The sequence below is a fragment of the Budorcas taxicolor genome, chromosome 25 (genome assembly GCF_023091745.1).
Source record: "Budorcas taxicolor isolate Tak-1 chromosome 25, Takin1.1, whole genome shotgun sequence".
NCBI lineage: Eukaryota > Metazoa > Chordata > Mammalia > Artiodactyla > Bovidae > Budorcas > Budorcas taxicolor.
The window spans coordinates 12,403,674-12,425,068 of NC_068934.1; the positions used below are offsets into that span (position 1 = coordinate 12,403,674).

Below are 21,395 nucleotides of genomic sequence, written 5' to 3' on the forward strand. Positions count from 1 at the left end.
AAGGGGGCGACAGAGGATAAGATGGCTGGATGGCATCACTGACTCAATGGACGTGAGTTTGAGCAAACTGAGGAGATAGTGAAGGACAGGGAAGGCTGGCGTGCTGCATTTTATGGGGTCACAAAGTCAGACACAACTTAGTAACTGAACAACAGCAAAGTTCTTATAAAACACTGGCTATTTCCTGTTTTGTGCAATATGTACTCATAGTGTGTTTATTTCATACATAGCAGTTTGTATCTCTTAATCCCCATTTGGCCCCACTCCACTGTTTCCCTCTCCCTCCTGGTAACCACTTGTGTGTTCTCTTTATCTGTGAGTCTGTTTCTGTTTTGTTATATATTTGTTATATTTGTTTGTTTTGTTTTTACACGAAAACTCTTTAAAATCTTCCACATAATATAACGGGTTATTAGTATAAGAATTTTAAATTAGAAAAAGTAAATCATTTGGAGTATGCTTAGGACATTTCATTTGCATAGAATTTTACAGATTTATTTCTTTGGTGTTTCTCCCTATTAATTAAAATAAACATCCTAATTTACTGTGATACAAAATTCTCTTTTTAAAAACACATTTAAATCTCAAGAGTTGAGAAATTTCCAAATAACTTAGTTTAAAAGACTTGTCCAAGGAAAACAAATAAAAACTACCATCACTCACAAATGATATATTTTATGCACAGAGGTCACTAACAATATGCCCCTGTGTAAGTTACATAGATATGTAATGGTGTCTAATGATTTATTATAATCTTAAAAGCTGTATTCTTTCTGCAGAGACTTGTTTTGCATATTAAACATGTAAGGATAATCCTTAGTTTCAAATGAATTTTGTTCTCTCCCATTTTTCTATTAAAATATCAGGCTTCCTCCACAAAGTCAAAATTTTCTCGCTTTTGATAGAACCATGAGTACAAGAAATGCTTTACTTTCCTCTTAACTTTGCAAGAAGGGCAAACGTGATGCAACTTATAGCTTTTCTGGTCTGAGGAACATGAGGCAGAGATGAGACCAGAGGATGAATGGCAAGCTAGAGAATGACTACCCCATCTAAGTGGGCCATGTTCTAGACAACTGTTGCTATACAATGAGACTGAGAGTCAGTATTCATAGAATGTCTGGGTTGGTTTTTCCCCCATGTAAAGCCATGAATCCACATTTTATGCAAGTTTTTCTAATTTTAAACATGAGCAACAAATTCAAAAATTTGTTAACACTGTGGTTCATATCAAGCCTCCAACTTGTCAACTGACAGTCTCTGGAATATATTGTACTTTAGACTCTGGGATTTTGAATTAGAAAATCTGCACCTTAGTTCTGCCTTTGCTCCTTACTAAACTCAGTAAAAAGTTGGGCAAGCAGTCTTGTTTAACTACAGTAGAGAGCTGTCAAAATAATTTCTTCATCAGGTTGTCTACTTTTCTTAATATTTTGTTATAAAATTTTTCAAACATGAAGAAATTTAAAGAATGTTATAATGAACACCCATATACTTGCCATCTAGCTTCAACATTTTACTACACTTCCTCTTCAACCTATCCAGTCACCAATCCATCTTCCTTTTAGGATTAGTTTCAAAGTTGTTGCAGACATCAGTATACCTCCGTCATTGGATTGTTTTGAAGAATAAATGGAATGATGCACAGAAAGCATCAATTACAACATTTGGCATGTCGGTAAACAGAGTCATAATAGCCTCCTTCCTGCCATCTGTTTATTATCTATAGCTTGAATGTCATTGGTCCCACTGAGAGTATGTGATTTATACTGGGGGAAAAAAAAGATATTTTTAATAATAACTTTTTTGTCAAAAATCCTGTTAACCCCTACCTTCAAAAACGTGTCTAGAACCTGGATTTCTGGTATCAGCCAATGGAAAATATCCCCGTTCCTCTCTAATTTTCCCTTTTATGTAGAAAAGCAAAAACAACTTTAGACATAATCAAACAAACATGAAAACACTCTTAAAAGCTGGACAAAGGACTTCCCTGGTGGTCCAGTGGTTAAGAATCCGCCTGCCAATGCAGGGGACATGGGTTTGATCCCTGGTCCGGGAAGATCCTACCTGCTGTGGAGCTACTGAGCCCACGTGCCCTAGAGCCCTAGGGTCCAAGTGTTGCAGAGAAGCTCTGCAACAAGGGAAACCACCACCATGAGAAGCCTGCGTACTACGATGAAGAAAGAGTAGCCCCTGCTCGCTGCAGCCTAGAGAAAATCTGCTTGCAGCAACAGAGACCCAGCACAGCCATAAATAAATATTTATTTATTTTTTTAAGTTGGAAAGATGTCAGGCCAGCTCAAAGAGGAATGACACTGATGTGAGTTATCTGGATTTTCCTTCTGCGTCCTGTATATCCTGGATGGGCCAGAGAAGGCTATACCTTGAAACCGCCACTACATATAGGTTAAAAAGCCTCAAGAAAAGCCTGCTCCCTGTAACCAAAGGACTGGGGAAGGAGTAGACTAATAGAACAGGGAAGTTTGGGGCCATGGGGTCCTACTCTAGCCAGATAACAAAGAAAAAGTCATCCACTCACCATTGTGGTACCAGTAGACCATGTGGATAGCTGGACTTCTGGCCCCAGCAGAGACAGCTGGGATACACAGTTATGAGAGGGCCCTTAATTTCTTCCACTGGGTTGGTGTCAGGGCGCCAAAGAAGGGCTGAACTTCCATTCCCATCCTGCAACTAAAAGGCAGAATAAGATGGTATGAGGTGTTGTTAGTTGATCTCCACTTTCAGTGGGAAGCTGAAGTTGCATCTTTACCCAGCAGCAATGAGCTAGAATGAGATTCGCTTTCTGTTCCCCTCCTCCTGGTATTGGCGGGGCCCTGCTGGGAGCTGAACTTCTACCCCTGGGCAGCGGCAACAGACAGAAGGAGGGAGAATGAAGCAGCACTTGTTGGCAAACCACTTTACCTACCAGGGGAGTGTCTGTGGGGCTCGATCAGGGTGGGGAGGGCTGAACCGCTAGCCCCTCTCAGGGGCAAAACAAGGTGGTTCAAGGTGGTACTGGTCAACATGCCACTTTCTCTCCACCTTTGGTGTCAGTGGGTCCAAAAGGACCTGAGCCTCTACCCCCCCAAGTGGCAGGCAGGGAGAATGGCTAGAATGCAAACTGGTGCCCCACTCTCCTCTCTGGTGTCACCAGAGCCATGTGGAGAGCTGAATACCCATCCCACTTGGATCTGCTAAACAAATCTACAACCTGGGAAAGACTAAAATGGATATAATCCAGTGCCTCACAACATAACACCCAAAATGTCCAGTATACAATAAAAGATCACTTAGCATGCCAAAAACCAGGATAACCTCAACTTGAATGAGGAAAGCCATTGTTCAATGATAGGAAAGACAAATGTTCAAGATAGCAACACTGAGGTACTAATAACACAGATGCTGGAATTTTCTGTCAAGGATTTTAAAGTAGACATCATGCTTCAATGAGCAATAACAAATACACTTGAAATCAATATTTTTTTAGAAAGTCTCCGCAAAGGAATAAAAGATATAAAGAAAAACAAAATAGAATGTTAAAGCTTTTTAAAAATAAAATAAGCAAAATTTTAAAACTCACTAGATGGGTTTGATAGCAGAATAAATATAACAGAAGAAACAGTGAATCTGAAAGTTGAAAAACAGGAATTACTCAATCTGAACAGAAAAAGAAGACAGACTGGAAATGTATCCACTGTCCACCACCTCCTCCAATACCACTCTTGTCCATGGCACTATTATATTTTGCCTAAATACAGCAAAATCCACCCAACTGGTCTTCTTTCATCTTTGCCCCTCATGTCTACTTTATACCAAAGTAATCATGTAAAATGTAAATCAGATCAGGTAATCTTTCCCAGTGAGTTTCTCTCAGAGTAAAAATCAAAGTTTTAAAATGTTCTACAGAACCCTTCAGGATTTATCCCCCTATTGCCTATCTGCCTGTGGGAGTCAAAATTCTGGAATGGCCCCATGATCTCCACCTTCCGGTGTTGCTCCCACAGTGAAGTTACCTTACATGGAAAAGGAAGTTTACAAAAGTAATTAAGGTTACTAAGCAGTTGATCTTAAGGTTAAGAATCATCTGGGTGCTTCACACCTAATCACACAGACTTTGGAAAAGCAGAGAGTTAAATCCAGCCAGCTGCAGAAGAACAAGCCAGAGAGCTTCCAAAAAAGGAAAGGATTCAGTGTACCATTTCTGACTTAAAGTTTAGAGAGGACCGCGTGAGAAGGAAAAGGGGTGGCCTCTAGAAGCTGAGAGAGACCCCCAACTGGCAGCCAGCAAGGAAACAGGACCTCAGTCTATGTTATGGCTACTTTTGTATGTCAACTGGACTGGGTCACGGGGTGCCCAGATAATTAAACCTTATTCAGGGTGTGTCTGTGAGGGTGTTTCTGGATGAGACTATCATTTGTATCAGTGTACTGAGTAAAGCTGATCGTCCTCTCTCATATGAGTAGCCCCATCCAACCCACTGAAGGCCTAAATAAAACCGAAGACAAAGTAAGAGAGAGTTTGCTCGCTCTTTCTGCCTTTGATCTGGGGCATTGCTTTTCTCCTAACTTTGGGCTCAAACTTGCACTGGAAGTTGTACCATCAGCTCTCCTGGGTCTCCAGCTTGCTGACTGTAGATCCTGGAACTTCTCATTATTCATGCCTCCATCGGTCAATTCCTTATAATAAAATACTGAGTTGGCCAAAAAAAGGTTCATTTGGATTCTTTCCATAAAATCTTACAGAAAAAACTGAACGAACTCTTTTGGCCAACCCGATATATGTGAAAGTATAAGTAGAAGATACTGAATTCTGCCAACAAGCTACCTTGAATATGGATCTGGCTTTTTCCCCAGAGCATCCCAATAAAGTTTGTCCTGGCTGACACCTTGATAATAACCTTATGAAATCCTAGGCAGACAACCTAGACAAGGCCACCCCGACTTCTGACATACAAAACTGTGAGGTAATAGTGGGTGTTTGTGGTAATTTGTTACTCATCAATAGAAAACTAGTACACTGACATCATCTTTTACTATTCTCCTTCCCTTGTTCACCCATTCAGCCACAATGGCCTCCTAGCTCTTCCTTGACAACACCAGGTACTTCCCACATTAGTGCCTCTGTCCCTTCTAACTGGAACGTTTCCTTTAGATATCATGATGAGATTCCTCACCTCTGCAGTCTTTCCTCAACTGTCACCTTTTCAGTAAATCCTGCCCAAGCTCATCCCTGCAAGCACCTGTCCTTGAACTCCTCCACTTTCTATTTTTCCCAAAATATTTACTGCTTTCTAACATACCATATAACAAACTAACTTATTGCATGTATTGCATATCAGTAGTCTGCCCCCATCAGAATGAGCTAATAGGTAACTCTTAAGTTACCTCTTAATACATAGCATTGTTACGTATTATAGTCCAAGCTCTAGTGTGCATTGTACACCTTTCCTCAAATAAGGGTAAAATAGATATACTGCATCTCTTTATGCAAGGAAATGTGATAGCAAATTTAAAAGTCTGTGTAGTCATTAATATGATGACTTAAATATCATATAATATTGTTTACATGTAGAATCTAAAAAAATGGTACAGATGAACTTACTTGCAAAGCAAAAAGAGAGTCATAGATTGAGAGAACAAACTGAAGTTACCAAAGGGGGGAAATAGGGTTGGGATGAATCAGGAGATTGGGACTGACATAAAGTCACTACTATGTATAAAATAGCTAGCTAATTAAAAACCTACTGTGTAGCACAGGAAACGCTACTCAGTGCTCTGTGGTGACCTCAATGGGAAGGATATCTAAAAGAGAATGGATATGCTTATACAAAGAGGAACTAAAGATCCTCTTGATGAGGGTGAAAGAGGAGAGTGAAAAAGCTGGCTTAAAACTCAACATTCAAAAAACGAAGATCATGGAATCCAGTCCTTTCACTTCATGGCCAATAGAGGGAGAAAAAGTGGAAAAATAGTGACAGTCTTTAATTTCTTGGACTCCAGAATCACTGCAAACAATGACTGAAGCCACAAAATTAAAAGACACTTGCTTTTTGGAAGAAAAGCTATGACAAACCTACACAGCATATTAAAAAGCAGAGATGTCACTTTGCTGACAAAGGTCTGTATAGTCAAGGCTGTGGTTTTTCCAGTAGTCATGTATGGATGTGAGAGTTGGACTATAAAGAAGGCTGAGCACTAAAGAATTGATGCTTTTGAACAGTGGTGTTGGAGAAGACTCTTAAGAGTCCCTTGCACAGCAAGATCAAGTCAGTCAATCCTAAAGGAACTCAACCCTGAATATTCATTGGAAGGACTGATGCTGAAGCTGAAGCTCCAATACTTTAGCCACCTGATGCAAAGAGCTGCTTCACTGGAAAAGACCCTGATGCTGGGAAAGATTGAGGGCAGGAGGAGAAGGGGGTGGCAGAAGATAAGATGACTGGATGGCATCACTGATTCAATGGACATGAGTTGGAGTAAACTCCAGAAGATAGTGAAGGACAGGGAAGCCTGGCATGCTGCAGTCCATGGGGTCACAAAGAGTTGGTCATGGCTTAGCCACTGAACTACAACAATACATTTATGTATAACTGATTCACTTTATTGCACAGCAGAAACTAACACAACATTGTAAAGCAGTGATACTCCAATAAAAAATTAATTTAAAAAAATAAAAATATATTGGACTTTTTTGTCATTCTTATGTCATTAAGAGTAGGAAAATAGAAGAGAAACATTTCATAATTGGAACTGAGATATTTGAAAGAGAAGGGTAGGTGATACTAAAAAAAAAAATCTTGGTCAAACCTGAGGCTTGCAGGATAACATTTTTTTGAAACTACTGATAGACACAGTTCGACTAGATGCCTTCTTAGAACCCTTGCAATTCTGTGTTCCATAATTTTTCAACCTCTAAACAATCTCAGTGAACTGTTGGCTTAAGATTTGATCTCTCATCCTTTTACTGATGACCCTCAAATCTGCCTTTGCAGTCCTCTCTGAGAATCTAAATTCCTATCCTTTGTCTCTAACTGCTTCACACATCTCCACAAGGATGTCTGACTAGCACCTGGAATTAAGCATGTCAAAATCATACTGATGCTCGTACCCTGGGTTCCACCTTCCCTCTCTCCCCTTTTGGCAAGTACTTATATGTTCTTCCTTCCTCCTCCAATACCCGAAACAACCTCTGTTCCTGCCTTCAAATTACCTCTTGCATGTGGCCCTTTTCATCATCACTGCCATCCCTCTTGGGCAGGCTGTCACTGACCTAAACCTGGCTTACTTGGTCAACAGCCTCAGTAGTTTTCCTGTCTCCCATCATATCTGTGCTTCCAACTCCATCAATCCTACATACGGCCATTTGTAATCTTCCTAAAATTGATTTAAATATTATTCATGCCTCAAAAATCTTCCAGTGAGTCCCCACTGCCTCCAGAGTAAATTTTAATTAAACAAAACACAAGCCCAGAGGCTGTCGTGTAATATAGTTCATCGTCTGGCCTATTCAGTCTAGTCCCACGTCCCCCAAATTCTCTTCCTCTTGTTGGATGCATCCATCCTATTGAATTCTGCCGTAGTAGTGCTCAGTACAAGAACAGATGTTATCAACAAAGGAAAACTGGAAGTAAAGCTAGTTTAATGAAAGGTTTTGGAATTAAGGGATAAACTTGCATGGTATATTGGCATCTGTTACAGTGAGGAATTCAGACATCTGCCCTGATATTAGCATATTTTTGATATGCAAATGTATCATACTTGGAGAAGCCATTTTCCTAGGTAGTAAGTAAAAGCGGTGTAAATCTTGACTGGGCCACCCTATGGACGTGATTCTCCACTTGTTTCTGCAGGGAGCCCCGCAAGGTGGTCCTGCATAAAGGATCCACTGGCCTGGGCTTCAACATCGTGGGCGGAGAAGACGGAGAAGGTATTTTTGTCTCCTTCATTCTGGCTGGTGGACCAGCAGACCTGAGCGGGGAGCTTCAGAGAGGAGACCAGATCCTATCTGTGAGTATTGCTCTTTAATCTTTATTCCCTGACTTTCTGAAAGTCCCCTCCAGTTATAAATCCAAAAGCACCTTCATTCCAAAGGAAATACGGAAGAAAGCATTATGGCTTCAGGTGCATGTTGCAGTTTAAATGGTGTTCAGGTTTGAGGCGTGTTACTTTCTTCAGATACAGGTAGAGGCGCTAGTGTTTTCATTTAGATTTTCTGAGACGTTTTTGTATCCAATAGAACATTGAGAAGCATGCATTCTCTTCAGTGTATTACTTATTTTTCAAAATGCTAGATTTCTTTCAAAATCCTTCCTTATACTCTAAAAACGGCCTCTTCATGATGCATGCAGTTTGTTGCATGTAACTGTTTAAGAATAATGTCGGGGCTTCCTCCATGGCTCAGTGGTAAAGAATCTGCCTGCCAGTGCAGGAGACACGGGTTCGATCCCTGTTCTGGGAAGATCCCAGATGTCACCAAGCAACTAAGCCTGCATGCCACACCTATTCAGCCTGTGCTCTAGAGCCCAGAAGCCACAACTGCCGAAGGCCACAGGCCCAAGATGCTTCACAGCAAGAGAAGCCACCACAATGAGAAGCCCGCACACCACAACCAGGGAGTGGCCCCCACTCGCCGCAACTAGAGAAATGCCTGCACAGCAACAAAGACTCAGCGTAGCCAGAAATACAAATAATTTTTAAAAAATGAATAACGTGTAAAATAGTGCTACATACAATTTGGCGATGTTGCTAAGTGGTAGCGCATCACCATTTACCTAAATACAAATATTACTAGCAATGAGTTAGTAAGGACTTATGTACCAGCCATATATCACCACGTGTAAAGCAGACAGCCAGTGGGAATTTGCTATATGACGCAGGGAGCTCAACCAGGCGCTCTGTGACAACCCAGAGGGCTAGGATGGGGTGTGGGGGAGGTTCAAGAGAGATGGGACCTATGTATGCCCATGGTTGATTCACGTTGATCTACGGCAGAAAGCAACACAGCATTGTATAGTAATTATCCTCCAGTTAAAAATTTTTTTAAAAAGTTTAGACAATATATAAGTTTAAAATTCTAATAAGCTCTTAGACCTCATTGTCCATGTTTATTTACATGTTTATCTTTCTCTACTAAGTTACCAAAAGCTCTCTGAAAGCAAACTCTGTATCTTTTATGATTTTATATCCTCAGCATTTAGCACAGTGCCTGGTACCTAGCCATATCTCAAAAATTGTTTATTGATGAAAAAGTATTAAGTAAAAATAGTGATGCCTTGAAAAGTCACTAGAGCCTGGGAGACTGACTCTGGAATTCTTTCTAGGACATACTTACATATCTTTCTCATCCTGGCCGAAAATCTGTAGACTGGGGGACCACTCTGTCATTTCAGCACAATCAGCGTTCCCATTGTCAAAGTGCTTTCCCAGACACAAAGCACTTTCACATGCATTGATTCTAGGGATCAGTGTTATTATTTTTCTCAATTTCCACATCAGGGAAAGAGGATTCAGAATGGCTAAACGATTTGTCCATAGCTCCACAGCTCCTGACTCTGATGTGGGACTGAAAAGCAGCTCCCTTGACCCCAAATCAGTGTTCTTTCTCCTCACGGCACAATCTCTCTTCGAAACCTTGACAATGATCTCAGTGTATACAAGCTTCTTTGTACACACTGCTTGGTGTGCGCAGCACATTTAGAAGCACACAGAACCATAGTGAGTGAGTGAGAGTCACTCAGTCATGTCTGACTCTTTGTGGCCCCATGGACTATACAGTCCATGGAATTCTCCAGGCCAGAATACTGAAGTGGGTAGCTGTTCCCTTCTCCAGAGGATCTTTCCAACCCAGGATTGAACCCAGGTCTCCTGCATTGCAGGCAGATTCTTTACCAGCTGAGCCACCAGGGAAGCCCAAGAATATTGGAGTAGGTAGCCTATCCCTTCTCCAGGGGATCTTCCCAGCCCAGGAATCGAACTGGGGTCTTCTGCATTGCAGGCAGATTCTTAACCAGCTGAGCTAGCAGGGAAGCCTGCACAAACTATAAGGAGCTAATATTTACATGGAGCTTTTGAGTCAGTCACAGGGGTAGGTAACATAATCTTAGAACAACTCTATGCCTTATTATGTTCATTTGAAATATGAATAAACTGAGGCACAGAGATGATATTATTGACTTTTTAACTCTGTTTAAATAAGAAATCCTCTAAGCTATGGATTTTATTTGTTTAATCTCTAGGCATGTGGTGGGGAAAGGAACAAGATGATAACCTTGTTATAGCTCAACAAAGAAAACTCCCAAGTATTTCTGCTTCCAGAAGTAGATGAATCCATTTAAATATTATTGCCAGGACCACAGAGTAAGCATGGCAACAAATCAGAATCATAGTCTTCTTAGAGATAGCAATTCATAGTACATAACAGCAATGTCTAAAGTTCAAATATCATATTTTTTATGTAAAACATTTGCAAAGATAGTTCAACAATGAAAATACCATTCACTTTTTACAGTGGGAAAGGAAAAGGAATTCTTTTCAGCTTGTGAAAATTTATATAAACTGTGGCTAAAAATTGGCTAGTGTAAAGGCTCAGTATTGGAATTTCATTGTTTAACCCTACAAGGAAGAAATAAACAGGCTTGGGAAACTTACACATTATTACAATATGGAAAGAAAAGTGACAGAATTATTAGCAATGGAATATGGAGGATAATATTTTGCATCTACAGCTTCCACTGGATATATAAAGACAAGCTATACCTTCCTGGAAAACAAAAGAACAAAAACCCTAAATAAAAATTCAGTGCATAGATTTCTAAGTCATATAAGATTTATTTGCAAATAAGCCGTGCTAAAAATAACATAGTAAGTTTAGAGAGGAGAAATAGCATCCCCGGGGAAGAGAGCCGAAGGGTAGATCTCTGCTCTCAAATGATCTTCATCGAGAAGGAACTTGTATAATAGACAACTACCGTGCTAATCAGGGCTGTAACATCCATTCCTATTTTCCTGAATTATTCTCCCACACAGACTGTAGAATCTTCTAAGACAATTTGTTTTATTAATGGCTTACTATGTGTCAGGTTCTGTCCCAGGAATTGAAATCTCAAAGATGAGTGAGAACAATAGATCTCAAAATGCTCACTGCCCAAAGCAGATACAGCTGTCTTCCATATCCACGGAGGATTTGTTCCAGGACAACCTGTCAACAGCAAAATCTGCTAAACTCAAGTCCCTTATATAAAATGGCATAGTACATTGAATACAGTCGGCCCTCCGCATCAGCGAGTTTTGCATCCATGCATTCAACCAACTGGGCTTCCCTTGTGGCTCAGTGGGAAAGAATTCACCTGCCAATGCAGGAGGCAGGGGTTTGATCCCTGGGTCAGGAAGATCCCCTGGAGAAGGAAATCGCAACCAGCTCCAGTATTCTTGCCTGGGAAATCGGACGCAAGTGAACAACTCAACAACAATTCAACCAGCTGCAAATCCAAGGCCAACTGTATATCAATGTATCTAATGCATGTGAGCACACACAGAGAGAGAGAGGTGGCATACTGAGGAAAGAGAAGAGAGAAAGCACTTAGAACAGAGCATGTCATATTGTAAGTACTTAACACTATTACAACCAACCACTGTACCTTAAGAATGTGTGTCATATAGTAGAGTGAAAGTCTCTCAGTCATGTCCGACTCTGTGCAACCCCATAGACGGCAGCCCACCAGGCTCCCCCGTCCCTGGGATTCTCCAGGCAAGAACACTTGAGTGGGTTGCCATTTCCTTCTCCAATGCGTGAAGTGAAGTCACTCAGTCGTATCCAGCTCTTAGTGACCCCGTGGACTGTAGCCCACCAGGCTCCTCCATCCATGGGATTTTCCAGGCAAGAGTACTGGAGGGGAACCTCCTTAGAGACCAATAAAATATACTGCTTTTCCCAAATGTATTTGACACCAAACCATTACTTAAGGAGCACCTCACAGGATATCAGTAATAGGAAATGTTGGAGCAGATATGTATATAGTTTCAATAATCGACTATTTTGTCACAAGGTAGTCACATGTGCATGCTAAGTCACTTCAGTCATGTCTAACTCTTTGCAATCCCATAGACAGTAGCCTGCCAGGCTCCTCGGTCCATGAGATTCTCCAGGCGAGGATACTGGAGTGGGTTGCCGTGCCCTCCTCCAGGGGATCTTCCCCACTCAGGGATGGAACCCAAGGCTCTCACATCTGCATTGGCAGATAGATTCTTAACCATTAGCGCCAGCGGGTGCCTATAAAGAAAAAATAACTAGCTGTTGACTAGGTTTTAAGATTATGGGCGCCATCTAGTGTCCATACATTGCCTAAACACTCTGCCACCTGAAGACGGAAGATTCCCAAGCTCCATTGCAGGAATTTATCCTGCGCTCCCTCCTCCCCGCCAGAACTACAGAACTAAAGTAGTTAAGATGCTGAAGGAAATCATCTCCTCCGGCTGCATTCCATACACATATTGTGAGTGATCTTCGCTCTCTAATTTCTCCTTTATGTTTTCTATCTCTCCAGGATGTATTATAGAAAGGCTTATCCAATAATTGAACCATCTTCTTAAAGTTTTTTGTGGCGGAGAATTTAGGGCATTCAACATGCAATCTTGTTAACTAGTGCAGTCGCCTCCTCGGGCATTCTTTCTGCAGAGGGAAAGACAGAAATGCCTCTGTTATTATTTGTTTCAGTGCTTTGTTATGAAAAAATATATATATGTGGAGCATAGCACACAGAAGCAATACTCCTATAAAGAGGCTCTTTCCTATCTAACCAAGAAATTTTAGTTTGTTCAATCCTCAGGAGTCTAAAAGCGATCAACCTAGCTGACCCCACCAACTCCAAAGCTCACTCTTGATGGACGTCAAGTGTTTAACTCACTGTTCCAAGATCATGGTTGGGAATAAAAGTGAAACGTGGCAGCTGTTGTCCTGAAAGTAGAACAGGTTGTTGTGAATTTTCAAACTGAAATTGCATGGTGGATTTAGGAAGAGTGAAAAAAGAGTCACAGCTCACCTGGGCGTTGCGCTAATGCTTAGGTTTCCTTCCCGTCTTCATGGTTAGAGCCGTATAGAAGGGAAGGGCTTTGTTTGCTAAATCCTTATTGTCAAGGGACTCAAGTGGAATTCAAGCACGATATATACTCTTCACCATGCCAGGGTACTGATAATGTCACCTTTTTATTATTACCTCAAATAACAACTCATTCCCTTCCAGTATTACAACCTGAAATCCAGCCTACCTCCTGCCTCTCACACAAAAATTATAAAACTAAAATAAAGTCTCACATTATTTGTGTGGTTCCCTGAAGTGGTCCTCTTAGAAGCTTCCCAGCCCCGTCCCATCCAGTGACCCTGCCCTATGGGCCGTGTCCTTTCCCTGCAGCTCTGTCCCCGGCCACGAGGAGGATCCACGGTTTCACCATTGGCAGTGCCTGAGGGCCTCTGTTTAAGGGACTGTTTCTCAGCGCATCTGCCTTCCAGAGAGGTTCTGAGGTCCGCAGAGGTGGGGACAGGCGCCATCTCTCATCTCTGAGCTGCACTCACCTTATTGCCAAAAGCACAACAGCTTAAACTAGAAATTTTGCAGAGTCTCCAACATTCAGCTTCCTTCCTCTCATCTTCGGCACTAGGAGTCCCCAAACCCCAGATAAAAGCCCCGCCCTTCCCTCAGAGTCAAGCCTCAGTCCCAGCTGTGGTTATCCTGGCCTCAGGGTCTGTCTGCTTTTGTTTCCTGGTTGAGCTCTGCCTGCTCCACCTCTCCCAACAAAAGAAGTGCAACAAGATAATGTTTCTGAAAAAGATAAAGACTTCTTACCTTAGCCCTGACCAATTAAACTCAGGTTTCTGGCCCAGAGCCCACAGGAGGCTGCCTCCCCAGGCCTCTGTGCCTGTTGCAGGCGTTGCTGTCTCCGCCGACCCCCGCTCTGTCTAGATTCACTGACTCTTCCGGCTCTGGCTTTTGCCTCTCAATTTTGAAGCGACTTCACTTTCACTTTTCACTTTCATGCATTGGAGAAGGAAATGGCAACCCACTCCAGTGTTCTTGCCTGGAGAATCCCAGGGACGGGGAGCCTGGGAGGCTGCCGTGTACGAGGTCACACAGAGTCGAACACGACTGAAGCGACTTAGCAGCAGCAGCAGCAGCAGCAGCAGCAGGCATCTCCCCACCTTACTGGACTTGTCTGCCTGCCCAGCTGAGAGCCACACTTTTCGTGCTCTGTTGTTGTTCAGTTGCTAAGGTGTGTCTGACTCTTTGACCTCATGAACTGCAGCACTCCAGGCTCCTCTGTCAACCACTATCTCCCAGAGTTTGCTGAGATTCACGTCCACTGAGGCAATGATGCTACCCAACCATCTCATCCTCTGACTTCTTGCTCAGGGACCCCCTCAAATAAAAAGCACTGTGGCCAGTGAGCAGACTTTCCCTCCGCCTCGCCGTCAGAGCCCACCATCCAGGCTGACCCCCAGCCCACCCACCAGAGCCTAGGGATTCAGCAGGGCCCAGCTCTGCCTTAGGAATGCTTTTCTCCTACCCACTGTCCAGACACACATACATCCCTCATCACATACAAAGTCCAGACTTTAAGAAGAGTGAGCCTTTTAAAAAGCATTTCTGATCATGTTGTTTTTCCCCTTTTCTTAACCTTTCAATGGCTTTCTGTTGTTCTTAAGATAAAATCCAAAATTCTTGTCATGGCCTACAAGGTTTCACAGGGTCTGGCCCCAGCCTGCCTCACTGGCCTCTTCCCTGCTCTCAGTTTCACCCTGGACACCCTGGCTTTTGCTTTCCCTCAGTCATGTGCAAAATGTTTAGCAACTTGGCACATACAACATGGCATCACCCACAGGATGAAGGACCACAGTGCCATAGCTGCCACTGTGGGAGATGGGGTCTCCCTGGACCCACAGTGTGGGTCCCCTGAGAGGGCTCAGAAGAGCTCTTCTCTACTGGCAAGGTGAGGTGTTTCTGTGTTGTAACAGAAGGAATGGCCAGACTGATGGGTGTGCAGCTTCCTCCACGGGCCTGTGCATGTACTGAATTTTCTCTGCAAAGGCACTTAGAGTGAACGCAAGCCTTCTATTACCCAAAAGGGGTAAGCCATGGATTGCTCCAGACTCCACTTAAGAAGCACCCCTATTGTCTGACATAGAATATGGCTGGTAATACCTGTCAAATGAATAAATTCCATATACTTTATGGGCATAGTAAGAAAGCAAAAGTAACATGCTATTTTCTGGTATATCCCTTAAATACTGCTTATTCAATATCATTAACACACTATATACACATATATATGGTGATGGCGGTGTTAGTAGCTCACTTGTGTCCAACTCTTTGCAATCCCATGGACTGTAGCCCGCCAGGATCCGCTGTCCATGGAATTTTCCAGGCAAGAATACTAGAGTCGGAACCATTCCCTTCTCCAGGGGATCTTCCCAACCCAGGAATCGAACCTGGGCCTCCCGCCTTGCAGGCAGATTCTTCACCATCTGAGACACCAGAAAAAGCACCCCCCCCCCGCCCCGCCCTCTCTCTATATATATATATCTCACTACTTGAAGACCTGCTGCAAAAATAGTACATGGGGAAACACGTAAAATCAGACCTCTAATAGATAACCCACAGGACAACCACTCAAGGACTCAACATTAAGCAGCTTTCAAAAGTTTGAAATTCAGTTCAGTGATACCAATTCCAGCTTTTATCAAAGTGATATTTCTACAGGTGTGTTCCACCTAATACCAGATCTGTGAAACACTCCATGAAAAAGAAAAAAGGTTCATAATCAAGTAAAAGATCTGGGAATTTCTACAGCAAATAAAGAAATGCTAACCTTACTTAACTAAAGATCTTTTCCTCCCCTGGAATATAAATTACTATGTAACTGGACATACTTTTAGAAATTCAGCCTGAAACTAATCTCTGGAAAAACTCATGCAGGTATTTTATTTGGGAGAAGTAACATTTTCACATTAAAATATTATTTGCAGAACTCAGGGGATGGAATGGGATGCAAACCAAAAATCTAAGATGGAGGAATTACTCCCATCCATCTAGAAAGTGAAAATTGCTCAGTCGTGTCCGACTCTTTGAGACCCCATGGGCTATACAGTTCATGGAATTCTCCAGGCCAGGATACTGGAATAGGTAGCCTTTTCCTTCTCCAGGAGGTCTTCCCAACCCAGGGATTGAACCCAGGTCTCCCACATTGCAGGCAGATTCTTTTTACCAGCTGAGCCACAAGGGAAGGATCTCCCTCAAACAACAGGGGAAATCAGAGGGGGCCCCATGGAGCATTAGATAAGGGATGTTCTTACATACATACATACATAGTTTATTAACCTATTTGCCAAAAAACAATCCATAGACATTTCCTAAGCATCCACTAAGCAGCAGAAACTACCAGACAAAAAAAATATGTGTGCCCTTAGCAAATGTAGAGCTTCTCGAGGGAAGACCAACACATAAACAGATTATTTCCAGAAGAAAAAAAACCATGAAAAGTGTAAAGGATAAATTCTGGGGACTACATAGGCACAAAGGAGAGGCTGTCATGAGCCCAGCCTGGCGTGTGGGAGAGCTTCTGGAGGAAAAGCTCCCCAACAAAAATGACTCCGGGGAAGCAGGAAGTGTGGAGAATTAGGAATAAAATGCTTAATATTTTTGACTATTTGCCTAGCGCCAAGTATTGTGCTGAAATCACATGATGATTGCACTGATCCCTAACAAAACCCTGTTGGGATGAAGGCTCGCAGATACGCAATAATTTGCCCTAAATCACACAGATAATAAGCAATGACAGTGGCATTTGAATGACCATTGCTTCTGATTTCCACTCTATCCTCTTTTCTTCAAGGCCAGCCTTCAGAATGGACATAAGTTTGAGCAAACTCTGGGAGATACTGAAGGACAGGGAAGCCTGGTGTGCTGCAGTCTATGGGGTCCCAAAGAGTCGGATACAACTTAGCCATGAACAACAGCAACAGACCTTCAGAAAGAAAACTTGACAGTTTGCTTACATCTGAGGCGGTCTGCGCTCTTAAGTCCAGTTAGTGAGAAAAACATAAATGCCTGAAATAATAAGCTATTTACAAGGAGAAATATGAGCTACCACAGGAAGCCACTGTTCAATTCAGTTCAGTTCAGTCGCTCAGTCATGTCTGATTCTTTGTGACCCCATGAATTGCAGCACGCCAGGCCTCCCTGTCCATCACCAACTCCTGGAGTTCACTCAGACTCACGTCCATCGAGTCAGTGATGCCATCCAGCCATCTCATCCTCGGTCGTCCCCTTCTCCTCCTGCCCCCAATCCCTCCCAGCATCAGAGTCTTTTCCAATGAGTCGACTGTTCGCATGAGGTGGCCAAAGTACTGGAGCTTCAGCTTCAGCATCATTCCTTCCAAAGAAATCCCAGGGCTGATCTCCTTCAGAATGGACTGGTTGGATCTCCTTGCAGTCCAAGGGACTCTCAAGAGTCTTCTCCAACACCACAGTTCAAAAGCATCAATTCTTTGGTGCTCAGCCTTCTTCACAGTCCAACTCTCACATCCATACATGACCACTGGAAAAACCATAGCCTTGACTAGACGGACCTTAGTCGGCAAAGTAATGTCTCTGCTTTTGAATATGCTATCTAGGTTGGTCATAACTTTCTTCCAAGGAGTAAGCGTCTTTTAATTTCATGGCTACAATCACCATCTTCAGTGATTTTGGAGCCCAAAAACTAAAGTCTGACACTGTTTCCACTGTTTCCCCATCCATTTCCCATGAAGTGATGGGACCAGATGCCATGATCTTAGTTTTCTGAATGTTGAACTTTAAGCCAACTTTTTCACTCTCCACTTTCACTTTCATCAAGAGGCTTTTTAGCTCCTCTTCACTTTCTGCCATAAGGGTGGTGTCATCTGCATATCTGAGGTTATTGCTATTTCTCACGGCAATCTTGATTCCAGCTTGTGCTTCTTCCAGTCCAGCATTTCTCATGATGTACTCTGCATAGAAGTTAAATAAGCAGGGTGACAATATACAGCCTTGACATACTCCTTTTCCTATCTGGAACCAGTCTGTTGTTCCATGTCCAGTTCTAACCGCTTCTTCCTAACCTGCATACAGATTTCTTAAGAGGCAGGTCAGGTGGTCTAGTATTCCCATCTCTTTCAGAATTTTCCACAGTTTCTTGTGATCCACATAGTCAAAGGCTTTGGCATAGTCAATAAAGCAGAAATAGATGTTTTTCTGGAACTCTCTTGCTTTTTCCGTGATCCAGCGGATGTTGGCAATTTGATCTCCGGTTCCTCTGCCTTTTCTAAACCAGCTCAAACATCAGGAAGTTCATGGTTCACGTATTGCTGAAGCCTGGCTTGGAGAATTTTGAGCATTACTTTACTAGCATGTGAGATGAGTGCAAGTTGAGGACACTGAAAGCAACATCTAGAGCCTCTGAAGCTTCCCCTGAGGGCAGGGACTGTGTGTTAGCATCTCTTCATCCCACTGATCAACATAGAATGTGGCTCCTGGGCAAAGGTACTGAATGAATCAAAGACTCATCCTTGCCCACTTGTCCAAAGGTGCTGAGACTCCTAGGGCTCTTCTCAGTTGTATTCATCTGAACCCTTGGCCCCAAGAACCCCTTCTGTCCTGAAGACTCGGAATATCTTAATTCTTTTAGACAGATTCTTTCCCACTTGACTGATATGAGCTCCCATAGATCAGACAAATATTAAATAAACATTCTATTACATACTAAATGCTATCATGGGTGCACGCTCAGTCGCTCAGTCGTGTCTGACTCTTTGTGACCCTATGGACTATAGCCAACTAAGCTCCTCTATCTGTGGAATATTCCAGACAAGAATACTGGACTACATAGCCCTTCCCTTCTCCAGGGGATCTTTCTGACCCAAGGGTAGAACCCAGGTCTCCTGTGTCTGCCGCATTGCAGGCGGACTCTTTACCACTCCACCACCTGGGAAGCCCAAATACTACCATAATATTAGTTTGAAAACATGTTTGTAAAATACACTCTTCTTCCAAAAAGCTATTAAGTGATAAAGAGCCCTGCTTAGGTGATGCAAGCCTCAAAGGGTGAAGCAACGCTTGATCCTGAGCCTTCTTCACGTATACGTTGAAAATGCCCTATCACAGCTGACAAAAGGCACCCTTGGGGAGGCCTCTCAAGTTGAGAGGAAGGGTGATCCTCAACCGAAAGACTGAGTTTTAGCTCCAATTTGTTTTTGCCTCCAACCCCTGGACCACAGATAGGAACCAGGATGTACAACAGGAGTGAGCAGCTGGCACTGAGTGAAGATCTGTTATTTACAGCCACTCCCCATCCCACTGCTCACATTACTGCATTATGACAATGTAATAATGATAATAGAAAAAAGAGCACAATAGGTGCAATATGCTCGAATCGTCCCAAAACCACCCTTCCCCCGTCTGTGGAATAACTGTCTTCCACAAAACCAGTCCCTGGTGCCAAAAAATTCGGGGACCTCTGCTCTATTTTGCTAGCTGAGCCCTCATATCCTTTGCATCGGCATCACCATTTTTATGTACCAAGTTCCTTCCTATGGACATTATCACATCCGATTCTCATAGCACCCCTTCAGGATAGGTGGGAGGGTAGGCACGTTAGCAGTTCATACAGGAGGAAACTGAAGACTTCCATGGTTTCCAACTTGAGACCAGGTAGAAGCCAGGCATGGGTCTCCTGTAACAACCAGCTTCCTTGCCTGTGATGCTAACTGCTCTAGGACTATGCCTGCCGGGAGGGCCATACTGGATTTACCAGCCAGAGTACCAGACAACAGACATCTGAGTGACTTAAATGGAAAAGGAATTTATTAGGGAAAGAACAGAGAGCTCACTGAGCCCCAGGAAGACTGGGGAACCAAGCTCAGAAGCCAGGAAGGAAATTCTGCTGAAGGTCAGTCTGTTAAGCATGCTGCTCTTGAGGTCATTATCACAGGTCACTGACAGGCTGGCCACACTCCTGGGGGTGCTTGAAAGCCTCTCACTCTCCCTCCATGTATCTCACAGCTTAGTGTGGTGGTTCCGAGTTCCCGGCAGGCATATCTGCCTGGGCACCTACTCTAGCTGCGCTCCCCCACCTTTCTAGGGGGGACAAGACTGTACCTCCTTCCAGTCTTGGATTGCCCCCAAAGAAGGATATTTGGACACAGCAGCTAAATGATCAATGTCCCTTAGGAATCATGTGGCTCACTGAATTCTGTATGAGGAATTGTTTGGATCTAAGATCTTGAGACTCATAATAGTTTCTTAAACAGAAGAAATGATTCCTGGAGAGAGGCCTCCTTTGGGAAGGGCCAGGGCCGGCATTTGGGCAGCTGGCAGTGCCCTCCTAGCTCTGCTCATCTAAGCATGCCAACAGGCGATTCAAGCAAGGACAGGATGTGGGCTCTGCCAATGTCTGTGGACCGTGAATAATATTTCTAATGGTGATTTTCTGTTTCCAGCTCATTGTGTCCCACGGCAATTAAAAATGTCTTCCTGAGATTAAGGGATTTACAAACCAATGTACCTTGTCTTGAGAAGTCTGCTGTGTTGCTCTATGAATCAGCTACAGATACCTTCCAATAAATGAAGAATTAATGATCAGTTCTTTTGCCTTGACTCCACATTTTGGTCTTTGAGAAAGAGGAGGATCAAATCCAATGGAGCATGGCCTCCAGTTCTACTATATTTATTTTGGTTGGGAAAGAAAAAAGAGAGGAAATGATGGGGAAAATAATTTTTAAAAATATGTGGAAAAATATGAAAAATATATTGTCTTACCCTAAACAAAACAGTTCCATAGATTGGAGGTATAGTGGTGAAAATGATGAGCATCCCTGGTGGCTCAGTGGTAAAGCATCCGCCTGCCAAAGCAGAGATATAAGACATAGGGGATTTGATCCCTGGGCCAAGAAGGTCCCCTGGAGAAGGAAATGGCAACCCTCTCTTGTATTCTTGAAAAATCCCATGGAGAGAGGACCCTGGCGGGCTACAGTCCATGGGGTCGTAAAAGAGTCGGACACGACTAAGCACACACGTAAACTGAGTGCATACACTACTAACTATAAAATGAACAACTAGGATTGATTGTGTGCTACAGAGAACTGTGTAATAATGTACAGTGGACGAGAATCTGAATATATATATGAACGTATATATGTAAACAAGTACATATATATGTACATATACATAATGGAATCACTTTGTTATACACTTGAAAAATTGTGAATCAACTATTCTTTAATAAAAGAAAAAATGACATCAGAAAATATGCAACTTATCTGCATCCCCACACTGACCGCTTGCTTCTCATCAAGGTTTCAGAAATTTCAGAGTCCTGTAGCAACCAGACCA

At 42.8% G+C, this 21,395-nt stretch overlaps 1 protein-coding gene across 2 annotated transcripts in view; it reads left to right on the plus strand.

Annotated features, from left to right (window-relative positions):
* The window catches only part of DLG2 (discs large MAGUK scaffold protein 2), a 1,427,480-nt gene that overhangs the window by 999,082 nt on the left and 407,003 nt on the right, over nucleotides 1–21,395 (plus strand). For both annotated transcript variants that reach the window (XM_052662441.1, XM_052662442.1), the window contains one exon: nucleotides 7,851–8,007. In XM_052662441.1, coding sequence (XP_052518401.1) covers nucleotides 7,851–8,007 — 157 coding nt within the window. The remainder of the gene's footprint in view (nucleotides 1–7,850; nucleotides 8,008–21,395) is intronic.